This window comes from Cyanistes caeruleus, chromosome 2, assembly GCF_971803275.1.
Source record: "Cyanistes caeruleus chromosome 2, bCyaCae1.hap1.1, whole genome shotgun sequence".
In the NCBI taxonomy this organism is placed as follows: Eukaryota; Metazoa; Chordata; class Aves; order Passeriformes; family Paridae; genus Cyanistes; species Cyanistes caeruleus.
Window position 1 is genome coordinate 2,816,111 of NC_141702.1, and position 17,628 is coordinate 2,833,738.

Consider the following 17,628-nt stretch of genomic DNA (forward strand, 5'->3'; position numbering starts at 1 on the left):
AGAGGGAAGGCTTGGAAATGAAGCTGGCAGGAGGGAAAGGTCGGTGGGGAGTCAGGTGTGTCTGCACCTGATGCCGCCAGAGAAGGATATTCCACAAAGGACAAAAGGAATTAAAAAATATTCCACAAATGAAAACATTGCATATGTGTATATTATAAAAAATGAAAATTGGCCAGTATAGAACACAATGCACCCACTGTGAGTTTCTTCAAATAAATGGAATAAATGGGAGGCTGAGGGTCCCGGAAGCTTCCACCGAGCTCCGGAGTTAATGGATGTTAATTAGCACAGAATGGGTGCAGCTTGTAGGGCTGGAGTTTGGATCAGGAATACCCTTCTGATGTAAATTTACTGCCTAAGCTCATTTGCATAATGGAATTATAAATAGGAGTTTACATTAGGGAATCATCGTGGAGACCAGGGACCGTTGAGATGTGATGGAAACAGGTATTGGAGAAGAGATCAGAACAAAGGTGAGGTGAGGGCTCCTTTAGAGATTGTAGAGTTCCTCGTAAGATTGGGGGAAAATGTCTGGAATGTTCTCAAGTAAGTTTTCAAATCAATTTTTTGGTGTTCTGTGATGGCTTCTGTACACAGTACAAAAAAAAATAAAAAATTAACAATATTACAAGCTTTGAATATTATTATGAGGATAGATAACTTTGGAATTAGTAATTTTGTCTCTGCAGCACAGAGTCCTACTGATCTTGTCAGGTTGGTCATTCTTTATGGACGTGGAAGAGAAATAAGCAAATTTCAGACAAAAATCACTGTATTTTGGGAGATTTGATTCAACTTCAGGTTCAGAGATTCTCAGGGTTTTGTAATATCTGTGTCTGGAGTAGGGACTGGTTTCTCCTGCCTTAAAATATGCAAATGGGATGCTCTGGTGAGACCCACCTGGAGCTCTGGGATATGTGGAGGATGTGGAGCTGCTGGAGAGAGTCCAGAGGAATCCACAGACATGTTCCAAGGGCTGGAGCCCCTCTGCTCTGGAGCCAGGCTGGGAGAGCTGGGGGTGCTCACCTGGAGAAGAGAAGGATCCAGGGAGAGCTCAGAGCCCCTTGCAGGGCCTAAAGGGGCTCCAGGAGAGCTGGAGAGGGACTGGGGACAAGGGATGGAGGGACAGGACACAGGGAATGGCTTCCCACTGCCAGAGGGCAGGGATGGATGGGATATTGGGAAGGGATTCTTCCCTGCAAGGGTTTAGGAGGCCCTGGTACAGGGTGCCCAGAGCAGCTGTGGCTGTTCCTGGATCCCTGGAAGTGTCCAAGGCCAGGTTGGACAGGGCTTGGAGCAACCTGGGATAGTGGAAGTTGTCCCTGCCCATGGCAGGGGGTGAGGTGGGATGATCTTTAATGTCCCTTCCCACCCAAACCATTCCATGATTCCATGAGTTCCATTTGCCATGTCCAGGAGCATTTTCCCTGCCCTTTCACATGTTTCTCCCAAATTCTGTGTCATTTATGTCAGCCTTGTGCACACAAATGTCCTGGACATCCTCAGGCATCTCAAATGATCCCAAATAGGATAGTTTAATAGTTTAGTAGTTTAATAGTTCAATAGTTTAGGCAAATAAATAAATTCCTGGATGTTGAAGCTTCTGTGCAGCCAATGGAGACCTGGTCAGTGTGTTTAATCCATAATGCTGCTCATCCCTGCAAGCACCTGGGGTTCCATTCTGCTCTGTTTGTCTTGGAATATTTCAAATTTTTTTTATCTCTAAGAATGGGTTGCTTATCTCTTATCAGAGTAGCATTGTGCTTACATTATTTTAGAGGAATATTTCAGTTTATGCTATTTATTAGGAATATGCAAATTACAGTGTTGCCTATGGAAACACAGGGTTCTTGGTGACAAAAAACCTTGTACAGAGGATCTATAGGAGTATGGATCCATAAAGAGAATAGCAGGAGAAAATGGGTGTGGGTGCTGGAAAGGAATATAGATTCTATAATTTAATCCCCAATTGTTGGATTAATATTTTTAATAGGGATGCTTGAACATTTAAAGATTCCTGTCTCAATCTGTTTGGGTTTGAAGTTCAAAACCAGAAAAAAAAATAATTCTAAAATACCTTTTGAAATTCCAATTAAGAGTCAGTCAAAACTCATCACTATTCTTGTTTTTGTTTTGCAAATTAGCAATTAAAAAGTGACAAATGTCTTCAGTGCTAAAACACTCCTCTGCAATACCCATTATGTTCAAATAAGACTTTTTTTTTTCTGGGAACATGAGTGTGTTTCCCTGTATTTCCTTTTTTTCATCCTCTTAGGAATGCCTCCAGAAGCTCCCTCTGTAACTCCAAAGCTGCACTCACTTCCCCAGTACTGGGGATTATGAAAATCACTTCATGAATAGTTTAAAATCACATTCATGTTTTCCAGTTTTAAATTATAATATGGGTGGCTTATTTTGCTTTTATGGTACTTTCTCTCTTTTTTTTTTTTTACTATTTTGTTTCCCCCTCTGAGTTTTTATTTAATTATTTAAATTTATTATTTAAATTATTTATTTCTTCAGTTTCCTTACTAAAGTAGTAATAATTAAGGGAAGGAAGCTTTTTTTTTTCTTTGTACTACAATACCATGTGAAATCTTGAACTGAAATGATTTCTCTGTTTTGGTAATAATTGTCCATATTAACCATGGCTGGAGGCAGCCAATGCTCTGGAAAACAGGCACTCCATGAGCTCACGTGTCTAATTCCAGAATATTATGTGGGATTTTATTGTTAATATTTCTCTCCTTATGACAATTTCTGTGTCGAACGTGGCACCACTTTAGCAGAATAACAAACATCAGCTGAATGGATTAATGCTGGGGAAAGCAATTTAGTGCTGGATTGTTGTAAATTATGTCTCTTTACCAGCAGGTTGTTTTATTATGACAAAGATTTCAATTTTATCTGTTCTCGGGGATGGGAGGATTTATTGTTTGTGTGAGGTGGCAGCGCACTTGAGAAAATGATGAGAGCGGTTCTTCAGGAGAATGAAATCCCTCTCTCTGGGAAAGGGCAGCACAATGAACTCAGGCATCAGCTGGAAGAGGGGAGAATGGAGGAGTCCATGATGGGGACACAGCTCACTGCTCAAATCCACAGGGTCACAGATTAGTTTAGGTTGGAAGAGTCTTCCAACACCAAGTCCAACCATCCCCCAGCTCTGCCAAGGCCACCACTGCCCCGTGTCCTCAAGTGCCACACACACAGGGCTTTTAAATTCCTGCAGGGATGGGGGCTCCACCACTGCCCTGGAGAGGGGGGTCAGAGATGATTATTAATGATAGAATCCCAAATAATACAGATCAGGTCATAGCCCTGATGACCAGGGATTTCAACAACAACATTAGGTACTTACTGAACATTGAAATCCCTGAAATAAAACACTAAGAATGAGCATTTCTACTTTGTATCTGAAATTTGGCCTGTATCTGAACTCAAACCTGAGTTTGGATTGTCTCCTTAGTCTGGGGTGGCTCATTCACGCTCAGGTGCCAGCCCAGGAATGCGATGTGGAAGAGAATGTGCGTCTGTCCTATTCCTTGGCATGGACGATTTTGCTCCTTGGCCACCGCTCAGCGTGTTTGAACAGCCAGTGGTGGGTTGATAAATTGGCTCCAGAGTCGTTCCAGCGAGAGCCTCAGCCTCACTTGCTGTGGGGACAGATGGGATTTTAGGCAGCTGGAGCTCAAAATTCCTTTGGAATATTAAGGATGCAAAGCACTGAAGTATTAGAGTTGGGCAGAAGTTTGTTTTCTATGCATCTTGTGCAGATACAGATTTGGGATCTAAGGGACAACCCCCAAAAGAAGTTAAATCACCCTTGGAAGCAGTTTTGTACAGCCTTGGTGTGCCCAATTCCATGAGAGTTCGAATGGCCCCTCTGCTCTGGAGCCAGGCTGGGAGAGCTGGGGGTGCTCACCTGGGGAAGGGAAGGATCCAGGGAGAGCTCAGAGCCCCTTCCAGGGCCTAAAGGGGCTCCAGGAGAGCTGGAGAGGGACTGGGGACAAGGGATGGAGGGACAGGACACAGGGAATGGCTTCCCAGTGCCAGAGGACAGGGATGGATGGGATATTGGGAAGGAATTGTTGGCTGTGAGGGTGGGGAGGCCCTGGCACAGGGTGCCCAGAGAAGCCGTGGCTGTCCCTGGATCCCTGGAAGTGTCCAAGGCCAGGCTGGACAGGGCTTGAAGCCACCAGCCTGCTTTAGATTAGGAGCCCAAGTCCAAGAGCTCTTATTATCTGTGTAATCAGGGAACAATAACTGCAATTTCATCATCAATTTATGTCTTCTGCAGGAATTGTCCTCAGGAGGCTCCTGCCTCTTTCCCAGGATCTCCAGGAGCAGCCTTGGCTCTTAATTTCTGCAGCTTGATTAAGCACCTTAGAAGTAGAATTAGAAATAGAAATCCCATTTCTGTACTTTTTAGGTGCATCAAAACTTAAATTTGAAGTTAATCTCTGAAGGTTCAAAGAAAGAACACTGTGAGCCATCAAGGTTGGAGGAGGGGCTGCTCCGTTCTGGTTGTGAAGGATCATTTCTGTGACTTTTTAACCTGTCATATCTTCAGTGATATCAGGAGAAAACTCTCATGGATCACTGATTTCTGTGTATATAGAAATAGTGTATTTAATATTTAGTTTATTTTTACTGTCTTCATTTCAACTGTGTTAGAAAGGGAATAATAACAGGATGTTATCACTGAAAAGGAAAATTCATTGCTCCAGCTTGACAATACTGGAATCTCCATGACACTCTAAATAAATAATTTAATAAATAGTCCCTTAAACATTTGTTTAACTAAGCCATCAGACAATTGTCAGTGTTGGTGTGTTTGCTTCTTAATTCCTTTAACCAGGAGAGGTTTTAATTTACACCCTTAAACTGTCTGATGTCCTTTGATAATTGGCTATGGGGGTGAATGACTACAAAAAAATCTTGTCTGAACATCAAATATCTCTGTGCATAAATTGTTCAACTGAAGCATTTTTCCCTTTATATAACATATAATACAATCCATTATTGCTGCCACCTCTGCCTGAAAGCAGAAAATTAAATAACTGTTTGCCATTAATACAAATTATTGTGTTTTGACAGCTTCCTAATCAGCTCAGGTAAAAATGGTGCTGTACAAACAGCACAATTGCCTTGTAAGGAACTTTTTTTTTGGTGCCTGCATGAGAATTCTCCTTGTTCAGGCCTTGAGCCCTTCCAAGGTTTGCCCTCTGTGATAAATTGATATTCAGAAGCATAAATCAAGCTGTGTTTGAGTCGTGCTCTGATGCAGAGTGGATTTCTCTTTATAGTTACCCTATAAATAAACTTGGAAAACACATAACCAGCAGGTGCTGCCTATAGATGTTCCTTCCACTATGCCCTGTATCAATTAATATGCAAATGAGTGATTGAGTATTGGCAGATTTTGACCTGGCAATGTGTATTTTGTGCCCTTTTCAGGTATGGGCTGCTTCTGGGGAGCTGAGAGGAAGTTCTGGAGGCAGAAAGGAGTTTACTCCACTCAAGTGGGTTATGCAGGAGGACATACCCCAAACCCCACCTACAAAGAGGTGTGTTCAGGTGAGTCCTTCCTCTTTAGTTTTTTGAGGGTCAGGAGCAGAATCCTGAATTATTAATGAAAACAAGGAGTGAAATGAGTGACTGAATAAGGAGACTTGGGGTTGGCTTTACATCCTAAACTGTATTGGAATCTGTGGATTGCTGTCTCCTAATAATTAGTGAGTCAGTGTATGAGAAGATACTCTGTTCTGATTAATAATCTGTTAATTTCTCACATAGTTCAGTGCACAGCATCCTGTCATTTCCAGGCCAAACCCTTGCATTTCTTTTTCACTCTGCACTACAAAACCCCAAAGCAGTTTCTTTCTGAACCACAGAACCCCTGGCAGCCAGCTAATGCTGCTGGTGGAGAAAATCCTGGTTTTCCTGGACTCACTTGGAAGTTTTCCTTTGGTCTATTTTCTTGTTAACATTTTTATGGCAAATGCTGATGCTGGGGCTTGTTCTTAGTGACAAACTCTCACGTGGGCTTCATGGAAAGGGTGTGAAAGGTGACACTAACAAGTAATAATGGACACTTGAAGCCCTGTGCAGAGGTGCTGCAAGGCAGCCAGAAAGGCAGAAACTTGCTGGGGATTGTGAAAAGTGGGAAAAGGGATGATTTAAGGTGGAACAGAATGGAATGGAATGGAATGGAATGGAATGGAATGGAATGGAATGGAATGGAATGGATATAGAAATAAAAATGGGAAGGGAAGGGACGGGAAGGGAAGGGAAAAAGGAAAGGAGAGGAGAGGAGAGGAGAGGAGAGGAGAGGAGAGGAGAGGAGAGGAGAGGAGAGGAGAGGAGAGGAGAGGAGAGGAGAGGAGAGGAGAGGAGAGGAGAGGAGAGGAGAGGAGAGGAGAGGAGAGGAGAGGAGAGGAGAGGAGAGGAGAGGAGAGGAGAGGAAAGGAAAGGAAAGGAAAGGAAAGGAAAGGAAAGGAAAGGAAAGGAAAGGAAAGGAAAGGAAAGGAAAGGAAAGGAAAGGAAAGGAAAGGAAAGGAAAGGAAAGGAAAGGAAAGGAAAGGAAAGGAAAGGAAAGGAAAGGAAAGGAAAGGAAAGGAAAGGAAAGGAAAGGAAAGGAAAGGAAAGGAAAGGAAAGGAAAGGAAAGGAAAGGAAAGGAAAGGAAAGGAAAGGAAAGGAAAGGAAAGGAAAGGAAAATTGAATAGAATGGAATTCTAGAATGGAATAGAATATTGAATATAGAAAATTGAATAGAATGGAAAATTCTTTTTCCATTTTCTGGTGGCAGCCATGCAGAGGACAATCTGAAAAAGCCTTCTGGAGGGTGTGCAGGATTTGGAGCTATTTTCAGTGCATTCCCCTAATACATAAATACACCATTTTTGGCCAGCGTTAGACAACCCAGGATGTTCATTCAGCACCAAACATCTTTTCATATTTTGCTTACAGATGTTCAGAACAATTCTGTTGCTCTGTATATTCATCAGCTTTTAGAAATCTGCATAGCTCAAGTGGCACTGAAATCAGAAGGGAAGAACTCTGCTGTTGTTATTCATAAACTGGGGATGTACAATTACCATATAAAATACACAGCTAACGATAATTTCCTTAAAAACAGGGTCGTTTATAGGCTTGTGGTTCAGGCTGTTCACGTGTGAGGAGGTCATCTGAGTTTGCTTTCAGTTGTTCCCTTTGTTTATCTTCAGTGACTGAAATGTAAGGAAAAATAAAACATGTCTGGTTATTAGATGATATTAGTTAGAAGGCTGAGATTCAGTGAATTAAACCGATTTATAATCTTGTCAGTTCTCATCTTTCTGGGACATTTTCTCTCGTGCACAAATCACAATTTCTAATAATTAACAATTCAATATAAAAATGTGCCACACAGACTTTGTTTCTGCTCTGAGTTACGTAAAATATTTGGCTGTGAAGTTGTTTCACATCTCCTAAGCAGCAAATTAATGTTTTTCTGAGGAATACTACTGCCTCTTGCATAAGAATTAGTCTTTTGACTGATTCTTCCATATTGGATTTCCAATTCTCCTTAAAATGTCTTGGCTTCCAAAGGTCACCTGGAAGGCTTCTAAATAGCTGATGGGAGAGAGTGGAGGAAGGGAAAATTAATTTTTTGCTCTGTTACCTCCTGTTCCCGTGGTCAGCTGGTGATTTCCCAAGTTAATTCCAAAAGCCCAGAGCAGGGTGGGGATTGGGATGTTGATACAAAAGGGTGGAAAGGTGTGAGGAGAGTCTGGCTGGGTAATGTGGGGTTAACTTTACATATTTGTGCATAAACTGTTGGTATTAAAGGCAACAATGGGAAATCTGATGGGAACTTTTCAGAAGTGGTTGATGGCAACAGAGAAAAAAATGTAATATAGGAAAGTTCTTGGCTTCTCAGATTTGTCTTCCCTAAAAATACAGAAGAATGTCCCGTGGAAAACTAGCAGCATGTTCATGGAGTCCTGGAATCTTTCAATGATTTTGGGTGGGAAGGAACATTAAAGATCTTCCAGTTGCATCCCCTGCCATGGGCAGGGACACCTTTCACCATCCCAGGCTGCTCCAAGACCCATCCAACCTGGCCTTGGACACTTCCAGGGATCCAGGGGCAGCCACAGCTTCTCTGGGCACCCTGTGCCAGGGCCTGCCCACCCTCACAGGGAACAATTCCTTCCCAATATCCCATCCATCCCTGCCCTCTGGCAGTGGGAAGCCATTCCCTGTGTCCTGTCCCTCCATCCCTTGTCCCCAGTCCCTCTCCAGCTCTCCTGGAGCCCCTTTAGGCCCTGCAAGGGGCTCTGAGCTCTCCCTGGAGCCTTCTCTTCTCCAGGTGAGCACCCCCAGCTCTCCCAGCCTGGCTCCAGAGCAGGGGGCTCCAGCCCCATGATGAATTTGTGACTCTCCTGATGTTCAGACGTGGCCTTGTATTCCTTGTAGAACCCTTCAGCTGGACACCACAACACTCTTCCAAAGTGGCTCTGGTTCTCCAAAGTGTTTAAATGTATAATTAAACTACAAATATTCCCTTCCCTTTCTCTAGCTTGTAAAGGGGATCTGAAGGTTTCCATGGACAGGAACTAAGTCCACAAGATTAAAGTTTCCAAGCAGTAATGAGAGTGGCTCAGAACATTTTCTTTTGTTATTAAATTGCTGTCAAGAGAATAGATTCCTGTTGTGCCTTTGTCTGGTCTTTTTTTTTTTTATCCTTATAAGAACAGGATATAGGAATTTTAATGACTGAGAAGGATATCAGTGTTCACCATGCCCTTGATCTGTGCCTTGATAGGATTGGCCAATTGCTCCACCTCTCCCCTTTTTTTTTCCCCCCCAGTTCACCTGTGAGAAAGGAAGGAGAGGTCAGCCAAAGTGTAAAATACTGCATCAATCAAAAGTTAATGTCATGAACTGTGGGAATTACTGTTTTGTGTATTTTTTGTAGCAATTGAAGAACAGGATTTTGTAGAAAATCTGTAATTTTTGTTAACTAGAACAGTTGGAACAAGTTGTGTCTCTGCAATCATGAGATTATCGTCCTAGGATCCTCCTGGATGTGCATCTAAACCTTGATATGACCCCAGAAACTATAATTTGTCCTCCATGCAATTGCTAAGTCATGAAATAAAATGAATGTAGCAATTTCACTTCAAAAATCATTTGGAAAGGTGATGGCAGATGCTGCTGCAACGATCAAACCTTGGCAACAAGAACCCAGCAGATGCACTGAATTTCACTTACCTGCTCCTCTGCAGCTTTACCTCCAAATTTTCAAAGCTGACACTACTGAAATTTTTTTTTTCAGCAGAGAAGGTGACCAAGAAAACTTTATTACGCCTTAAAATCCAGGGTGCAGGAATGGAGTCTGTATATTTGTCATTTAAAAATGAAAAGCAGAATAAATATTTACTTTTTCTGGTAAATAAATGGTAAATAAATTTGCCATTACATGTAAAACAAAAAGCTCCTTGCCCATAAGGGATGGCAACAACTCTGCTGAGGGAGCTCTGCTCCATCTGTAATCAAGGTTGAATTCACTTTTCCATCTCAGAACTTGACTTCTCAGGGTTAATGTCTTGTCTGGTTCAGGCTTGAAGAAACCAAAGTGATATTTATTATTTAGATACCTGATTTTTGCCTCCTGGCAAATTTAAAATCCTAACAGCCTCACTGCTGTCCTCTGCTCCTTTCATCTGTTTATCCCAGCATTGCCCACAATCACAGGTTTGGCTTGTAGCAGCAATATAAATACCAGATATATTATTTATTATTAACAACTTTATTTGAATTGTATTCTGCTGAGATGTGTTGTTTCCATCCTTCCCATCTCCTGCTTTATTAAAGATATATATAAGATGAGAGTGTGGGAGCCCCAGAGGTTGAAAGAGCCATTACAGAGCAAGTCAAAGACAAAATCTTCTGACCTGGAGCCTACAGGGAGCTCCCAAAGGAGCTTCATTTCGACAGGAGACTCCGTGCAGGGTTGGGCTGTGACATTCCCCGTGTCACTGGGCCTGAAAACAGAAGATGCAGCACAGAGCAGCTTCTTTTTAAGTATCAGAACATCTTGTATTTGTGAAAATGGTGTTGTGAAAAAAGCTCAGTGCTGTTGTTGTGGCCAGTGGGGGGGTTCCCTACTTTGGTGGGATTTTTTTTTTTGTTTGTTTGGTTTTTTTTTGTTTGCTTGTTTTGGTATTTAATTTAATTTAATTTAATTTAATTTAATTTAATTTAATTTAATTTAATTTTATTTTATTTTATTTTATTTTATTTTATTTCATTTCATTTCATTTCATTTCATTTCATTTCATTTATTTATTTATATATTTTTTTTTCCTGTGGAGACCTTGTAAAAAAAAAGTAAGCTACAAAGGCAGTAACTCAGTCTGTGCTGAAACTGTGCTCCCAGAATTGGTGGTTACTACAGGTGGTAGATATTGGGAATAAATCCTTCCCTGTGAGGATGGTGAGGCCTTGGCACAGGTTCCCAGAGAAGCTGTGGCTGCCCCAGGATCCCTGGAAGTGCCCAGGGCCATGTTGGACAGAGCTTGGATCAACCTGGGATGGTTCCCATGGCAGAGGAGGTGGAAAGGGATGAATTCTCGTATCTCTTCCAACCCCCTGTCTATGAAACCAGGGAGGAGCTCTTGGGAGATCATGACTCTGGAATTACAGCAGCTTATGGAACGTGCTGGTATTTCCCCTGCATTTCTTGTTTACTGTGGTTGTGCTCCTGTTCTTTTGCTGCTCCTGCTGCTCGTTCTCCCAGGTGAAATCTTCCCTCCTTTCAGGCACAGGACTGACATGCTGTGGTGTCAGTGTGGATGTGTCTGATAATGTATTTTTCCTGAAATTGGGAGAGCACTGCAATTACTCTGTGCAAACATCACCCCCTCTGACTTGCTTGTTCTATGGAACATCTTCCTGTGCTGGCATAAAAAAGTTCAGAAATTGACTCTTGTCTCACAGAGGTGATTAAGATTTTGAATGATTCTGCAAGTGACCTGCACAGTTTCTAGCTGTTGGATGAATAATGAAATTATCAAACCACAGGAGTTTAACTCACTTCTGTTTGCTCAGCTGTGCCCGAGACTGTTATAGTTCAGTTTTAATAAGTAAATTATGATAGTGAAGCTGTGCTCTTCTTTGCAGACCCTCACACTTTTACCTGAGCTTCCTCCAGGTGAGGAGAATTTGGTCCATGGGGGAGACAAGAACTCGATCCAGTGAAAGGCAGAACCTTCGGATCCTCATTGCTGTTGTGCACTGCAGCAACAACAATTTAAAGGATATTTGGAGACGGATTCTGGGGAAAGCCAGAGCTCAGGAGAGCTCTTGGATTTCCTCATGGGTTTGTTGTGGGCCAAGGCCTGAGCTCATCCATTGTAGGTGGATTCTTTTCAGAGGGACAAAAGAGACAAAAGCCTTTCAGGATCTTTGGTGCACTAAAAAAGGGCAGATTGTGAAGCTGGCATTAGAGAATGTGTAGGATGACACCTGCAAACTTCTGGATGAAACATTAAAACCTATTGCAAGGTAGAATCCATCCCTTTTTACCTCTCAGGCTGGAAGCCCTGGGTGTAAGCAATGGAAAAGACTCATCCAATTTTTATTTGAACACCCAGAGGGATAGGAATTTCACCATTTCCATCTGTGGGCAGTAATAGGGTTCAAACCCCCTCTTAAACGATTTGTAGGACTCAGTTAATTCTTTTTAACACTGGAGCAGAGATCTTTGCCTGCAGAGCCCCAGGGATAACCCACAAGGCACCCAAAATACTTCTGACAAAAGATAATTGAGATACAGCTGAGGCTCCTGCTCCTTTCCAAAAACTGTGTCTTCCTGTCGGGGACCTGGCTGCTCCTACAGGAGCAGGAGGGAGGGTGGATCACTCTTTCCCTGACCCCAGGATGTTTAATGGAATACCTTGGCCATTGCTGGGACAACTGGGTCACTCAAAGGTTTATTTTGCCCTTCACTCGGGGACCAAATCCCCTTTTTATTTAAGCTACTTTTCTGGAAATTTCTTAGATAGGTAATGTCAGAAAAGGAATAAAAGAAAGGGAGGATTTTGGAGTGTTTGGAATGTATCTGCTGTGCTGGTTCACACCAAGGATGCAGCTGATCTGAGAATCTACTCCAGCAAAAGTCAGCACGAGTTGGGCTGGAAGGGGCCTGGAAGAACCTGGACTAGGGAGCAGCATCCAGCCTATGGAAGGGATTGGAACTGGAACAACTTTAGGGTCCCTTCCCACCCAAACCAGACCAAGTTCTGTTTGCATTTACCTCCCAGCTTCCAGCTATTAATGACTTAGTCTTTAATCATCACTGATGACCTTTTCCGTATTAATTTGTTTATCCACCTCTTTAATGCGATTTTATTCCTGGCATTCATAAATAGGAGGGAAATTGGGGGTTCATTAACTCTGGTTCTGAACCCGTACAGGAAGTTACAAAGAGAACTTGTTAAAAGATATTTTGCTAAAGGTTAATTCTTGGCAGCTACAAATCAGCATGTCTGGAAATTAAGTATTTATTCTGAGGGGAAAGGAAAAATTTACTAATATTCTTCCTTTATTTATGAGTATTCCATAGTGATGTGCTGTACCATCAGTGGGGTTCAGAGCAATAGGTGAGCTGGGAAGTGGTGAAAAAACAAGGTAATGGGGAAAAAAAAGACAGATCTGCCATAGGAGGCCTGAAAATATCACCTATGCACAAGGCTGCTGTCAGGATGTGTTTTTTCTTACCCAGTAGTTCAAATAACAGTTGCTGTTACTCATCTACTCAGGATTAAAGTTGTGATGTGAACTGTGGCCACCAGCACTGGAACAGTTTGGTGTGTTTGTGAAAATGGTGTCAACAAAAAGCTCGCTGTTGTTACGGCGGCCAGTGGGGGTTCCTTGCTTTTTCTGCTTCTTGTACTGCTTGTACTTGAAGTGCTTCTTGGTTTTGCTCTGGAGACACTTGAGCAGTAAAAATAAGCTGCAAAGCCACTTATTGAGTTTACCAAACTGTGGTCCTGGATTTAGAGGGGGGCCTTAAGGTGATCTGGTTCCTGCAGCACTCAGAGCAAACCTGATTTCTACATGGAGGATGTCACTTCAGCCTGTGGATGTGGATAAAGTGACCAGCCTGAGGTGTCTGACCTTAAACTTCTCCTTCCAAAGGAAGAGAAGCTGCCTGCCTTGGACAGAACCCTCTCAGAGCTCTTAAAAATCAGTGGAAGGATTGTCCTGTTTGGTTTCTAAAGCAGCTTCTTTGTTAAAAGCAAAAGGAATACACAGAAGTACCTGAAGGGAGCCTACAAGAAAGATGGAGAGGGAGTTTTTACAAGAGCCTGGAGGGACAGGACAAGAGGGAATGGGTTTATACTGACAGAGTAGGTTTAGATGGGACACTGGGAAGAAATTCTTCCCTGTGAGAGTGGTGAGCAGCTGGGATGGAATTCCCAGAGAAGCTGTGGTTGTCCCTGGATCCCTGGCAGTGTCCAAGGCCAGGCTGGGAGCCTGGTGAGAGATGTCCTTAGCCATGGCAGGGGTCCCAAAAGGGGACTTTTAAGGTCCCTTCCAACCCAAACCACTCCAATTCCATGATTCTACATAGCCAGGACTCCTCCTAGACTCGTACTTATTAGGAAATATTTTGCTCTGAGGAGCTCATTGCACTCTTTGCACTTCCCTGCTCTTGTTTTCAATCCTTCTGAGGTGTGTTGTCTGTACTGACATTCCCAGCCATCCCTTTTAAATCCATGGATCCTAGGAATGCTCTGTCTGGGAAGAGACAAGAAGGAATCATGAGGTTTCTCTGCCTGGAGACATTTCTGTGCCTGTTACTAAGCCCAGAAAAAGCATCGTGGCAGTGGCAGCGTCTGTGTTCCCACACATGCCCACAGTGCATCCACATCAAATGTTCCTGGGAAAACAAACCCAAATCCCAACATTTGTCCAACTGGAGTTTTTTGTCTGCTCCTTCCCCTCTCAGTTTAATCCAGTGTTTACTCAGTCAAGCGATTCAATTAGAAGCTGTTTTTATTTTCTTTCTGAGGAGTGAAGAATGTTAATTGTAGCTGAAATGCCTTCGAGTGATTCTCTCCTAATGTCACATTTCCATAAAATCTAGGAAAGCTTTTCTCTCTGCAAAGAAAGTGCAGGAGCAGAACAAAACCGCTAAAAAAGTGGGTTTCATGTTCTGAATGCTGGACTTGGGACCTTGGTGGGGAAAGCAGAGGGAAAAAAATGAAGGTCCTTTACTCCCAAAGTGTTGTGTTAGACTGAGAGAAAAGACAGCAGATTGTGCAGACAGTTGGAGAAATCAAGGCTTAGGAGAATTTTAATTAATATGAAAAGCCATGATCTCAGTGTGTACAGAGATGTCACTGTCTGGGTTGGTGCAGAGAGGAAGGGAATGGAAAACTTTCCATAAAGCAGCTTTAATTCTGGTGTCCTTGTGTTCCCAGGCTGTTAAACTGGGGTTAACTGGAGCATGATATGGATGGGGTTGGTCCTTCCTCTCAGGAGTCTTGTGAGCCATGAAAAATAGAGCTGCATTCCCACTGCTGGTACTTCATGGCCTCCATTCATGGAATCAGTAAAGTTGGAAAAGCTGGAAAGTTTGGGAAAAAACCTGAGATCATCAAATCCAGCCATCAGCCAGCACCACCACCATGGTCACCACCAAACCATGTCCCCAAGTGCCATATCCACACCTCGTCTGGACACTTCCAGGGGTGGTCACTCCACCCCTGCTCTGGGCAGCCTGAGCCAGTGTGTGATAACCTTTTCCATATAGAAATTGTTCCTAATAGCCAACCTAAACCTCCCTGAGGCAGCTCGAGGCTGTTTTGTCTCATCCAGTGATTTGTGATCTGGGGGAAGAGTCTGACACCTCCTCCCTGCACCCTCCTGTCAGTGTGTTGTAGAAAGCAAAAAGGTGATCCATGACCTGGGATTAAGGAGATCCTGATTTATCCTGACCACAAAATTGCTTTCTGCAACCTGAGAGGTGACAGGCGCCATGGGCTAAACTGAAAGTTTGAATTATCATTGACTGTCATATTTTCACATTGTTTACTTCTTTTTCCCTTTTTTTTTTTTTTTTCTCACTTAAAATTTTAATTTTTTTTAATATTTTTTTTGGTGTTATTATGGCTTAGATTTTTATTTGGAAAGGACACAAGGTTTAATCACATCGTTCCCTCTGCTGGATGCTGTGAAAATTCTTTGTTCCAAGTCAAATGGAACACCATTATAGCACACTTATCATCTGCTAAAAAAGTAATAAATTGGGTCAAACCGATCCTAGACATAATTCTACTGATGTTAATGGTGTTACAACAGGAAGAAATTTCTCTCAGCCTGTTAATATGATGATAAGATAAAAATGTGGCTATCAAGGAGCAAACAGAACTTGGAAAAAAAGAAGTTCCCCTGATCTTGCCCTGTTTCTGCAATGTTTTGAAGCTGCAAAGCATTGCAAGAGTGCTAAATATTGACATTTTTACTATTATTATTATTTTTTGAATGGGCTGGTGATGGTGGGGGAGGTGGTCAGGGTTCTATTCCATCCTTCTCCTTTGAATTTTTGGCTCCAGCAGAGCTGACCCTGAACCAGAGGTAGGTGCAGATGGGACCATTATTTTTCACCGCTCCATTTATTTTGTTTTAACAAATGGTTTCATTTTCTCTCCTGCCTCGTTGCTCTGTGTTCAGGGCCAGTTCAACCTTTCTGCAGGTGTTCAAAGGTGTTCAAAGACAGGAGCAATGTGTAATGAGCTCTTCCCTCGTGTCCCAGCTGCCTTTGTGAGCCAGTCAGAAGTCTTTAGGTGAAGCTAAAATTAAATGGAAAAGTATAGGCTGGGATCTGGTGTCTTTAGTCTGAGCTGAATTTAGGCTGGAAAGCACAAGGAAGGTAGGATCCAGTTTGCATTAAGTGGGTCAGATTTTGGGTAGAGAGGGGACCTCCTTCCTTCTTCTGCTGAACATGCAGCAGCGTGTAATCCAAAGGGGAAAATGAAATCCATATCCAAATAATCTAAATTATCCAAATATGTGGAAATAGAAGCAAACAAGATGAGATTCTTGCACAGGGAAAAGCAGAGATTTGGCTTCCCACACTGTATCTGTCATGAAGCTGATGCAAGGTGCATCAGCCCAGGTGTTAACCCTGGGTACGAATTCCAGGACTTTTCCTTTCTGTCTCTTCTTCTCCCTGCCCATATTGCCCCAAGCAGATGAAGAAAACAAACTTCCCACCTGGCTCCTGGTGTCCAGGGCAGGGAACAGAGCTGGGGAAGGGGCTGGGGCACCAGGAGAGGCTGAGGGAGCTGGGAAAGGAGCTCAGCCTGGAGAAAAGGAGGCCCAGGGGGCCCTTCTGGCTCTGCACAACTCCTGACAGGAGGGGACAGCCGGGGGGTCGAGCTCTGCTCCCAGGGAACAGGGACAGGAGGAGAGGGAACGGCCTCAAGCTGGGCCAGGGGAGGTTCAGGATGACTCTTAGGAAAAATTCGTCATGGAAAGGGTGGTCAAACATTGGAAGGTGCTGCCAAGGGCAGCGGTGGAGCCTCCATCCCTGCAGGGATTTAAAAGCCGTGTGGATGTGACATTTGGGGACATGGGTCAGTGGTGGCCTTGGCAGAGCTGGGGAACAGTTGGACTCGATGATCTCAGAGGGGCTTTTCCAACCCTGATGATTTTATAATTTTATAGTCTCACAGTTGTGTCTCAGCAGTGGCCTGGCTTTACCAGGACACGTAAGGAATGTGCTTCCTGAACATTTCCTCTAAACCTGGAGTTAGGAGGCTTTCAACAGAATTGTCCCTGATTTTGAGAGTCCTTGGGGATCCAGACTCCAAACGCCCTGGGCAGGATGGTTTGAACCGAGGGCTGCCACACCAAAATTCAGCAATATTTTTCTATCAGCTCCCACAGTTCCAGGTCTAATTAACTAGGAAAAGCAAAATACTTCTCCTGGTCTTTTCCAAAAAATTCACAGACTCCAACCCAAAGTCTCCAAAGATTAGCAGTATCTTTCATATACAGCAGTTGAGATTTATGGAACTTTGCATAATAAAGAGAATCGTTTCTATGGCCTGCTTGAGGGATGACTATATCAGGCAGCATTGGAAAATAAAATAATGAATTAAAAATGGCACAGCTTTGCAGCAGAACTGCATTTGTTGCTTCTGCTTTTCTGCCAGGCAGTTTTGGTCCACCGAAGTGCAGGAATAATCAGTGTCACAGCAGATATGGAAGGCAAATCCTGCAGACCAATTGAGTGGAAAGCCAAGTGTCTCCCTGCATATTCATCTATTTATCGCCTCTGATTCTCCTCTAATTCCTTTATTTTCCATATGATAATAGACTTTTCTCCATGCACACCCATTGTTCCCATGAAATGGGATTTGTCTGCACGTGAGATGTTCATATAACATGTGAGGGCAGAATTCATCAAAACAATTGAGCTTCGAGCAGGGATCTCACTGAGTTGCTTTTTGCCTCCTTTATTCCCATCTTTTCTGCATTTGAATTGTTAAACAGGAGCTCTGCTGCAGTGTCAAAGAGTGCCTTACAAAAGCTGTTGCCATAGAATTACACCTAGAAATGAGTTC

At 43.0% G+C, this 17,628-nt stretch overlaps 1 protein-coding gene across 3 annotated transcripts in view; it reads left to right on the forward strand.

Moving 5' to 3' along the window:
- Window positions 1–17,628, forward strand: part of MSRA (methionine sulfoxide reductase A) — a 238,834-nt gene that overhangs the window by 107,714 nt on the left and 113,492 nt on the right. For all 3 annotated transcript variants that reach the window (XM_086875419.1, XM_086875420.1, XM_086875421.1), the window contains exon 3: window positions 5,458–5,577. In XM_086875419.1, the coding sequence (XP_086731545.1) occupies window positions 5,458–5,577 (120 nt within the window). The remainder of the gene's footprint in view (window positions 1–5,457; window positions 5,578–17,628) is intronic.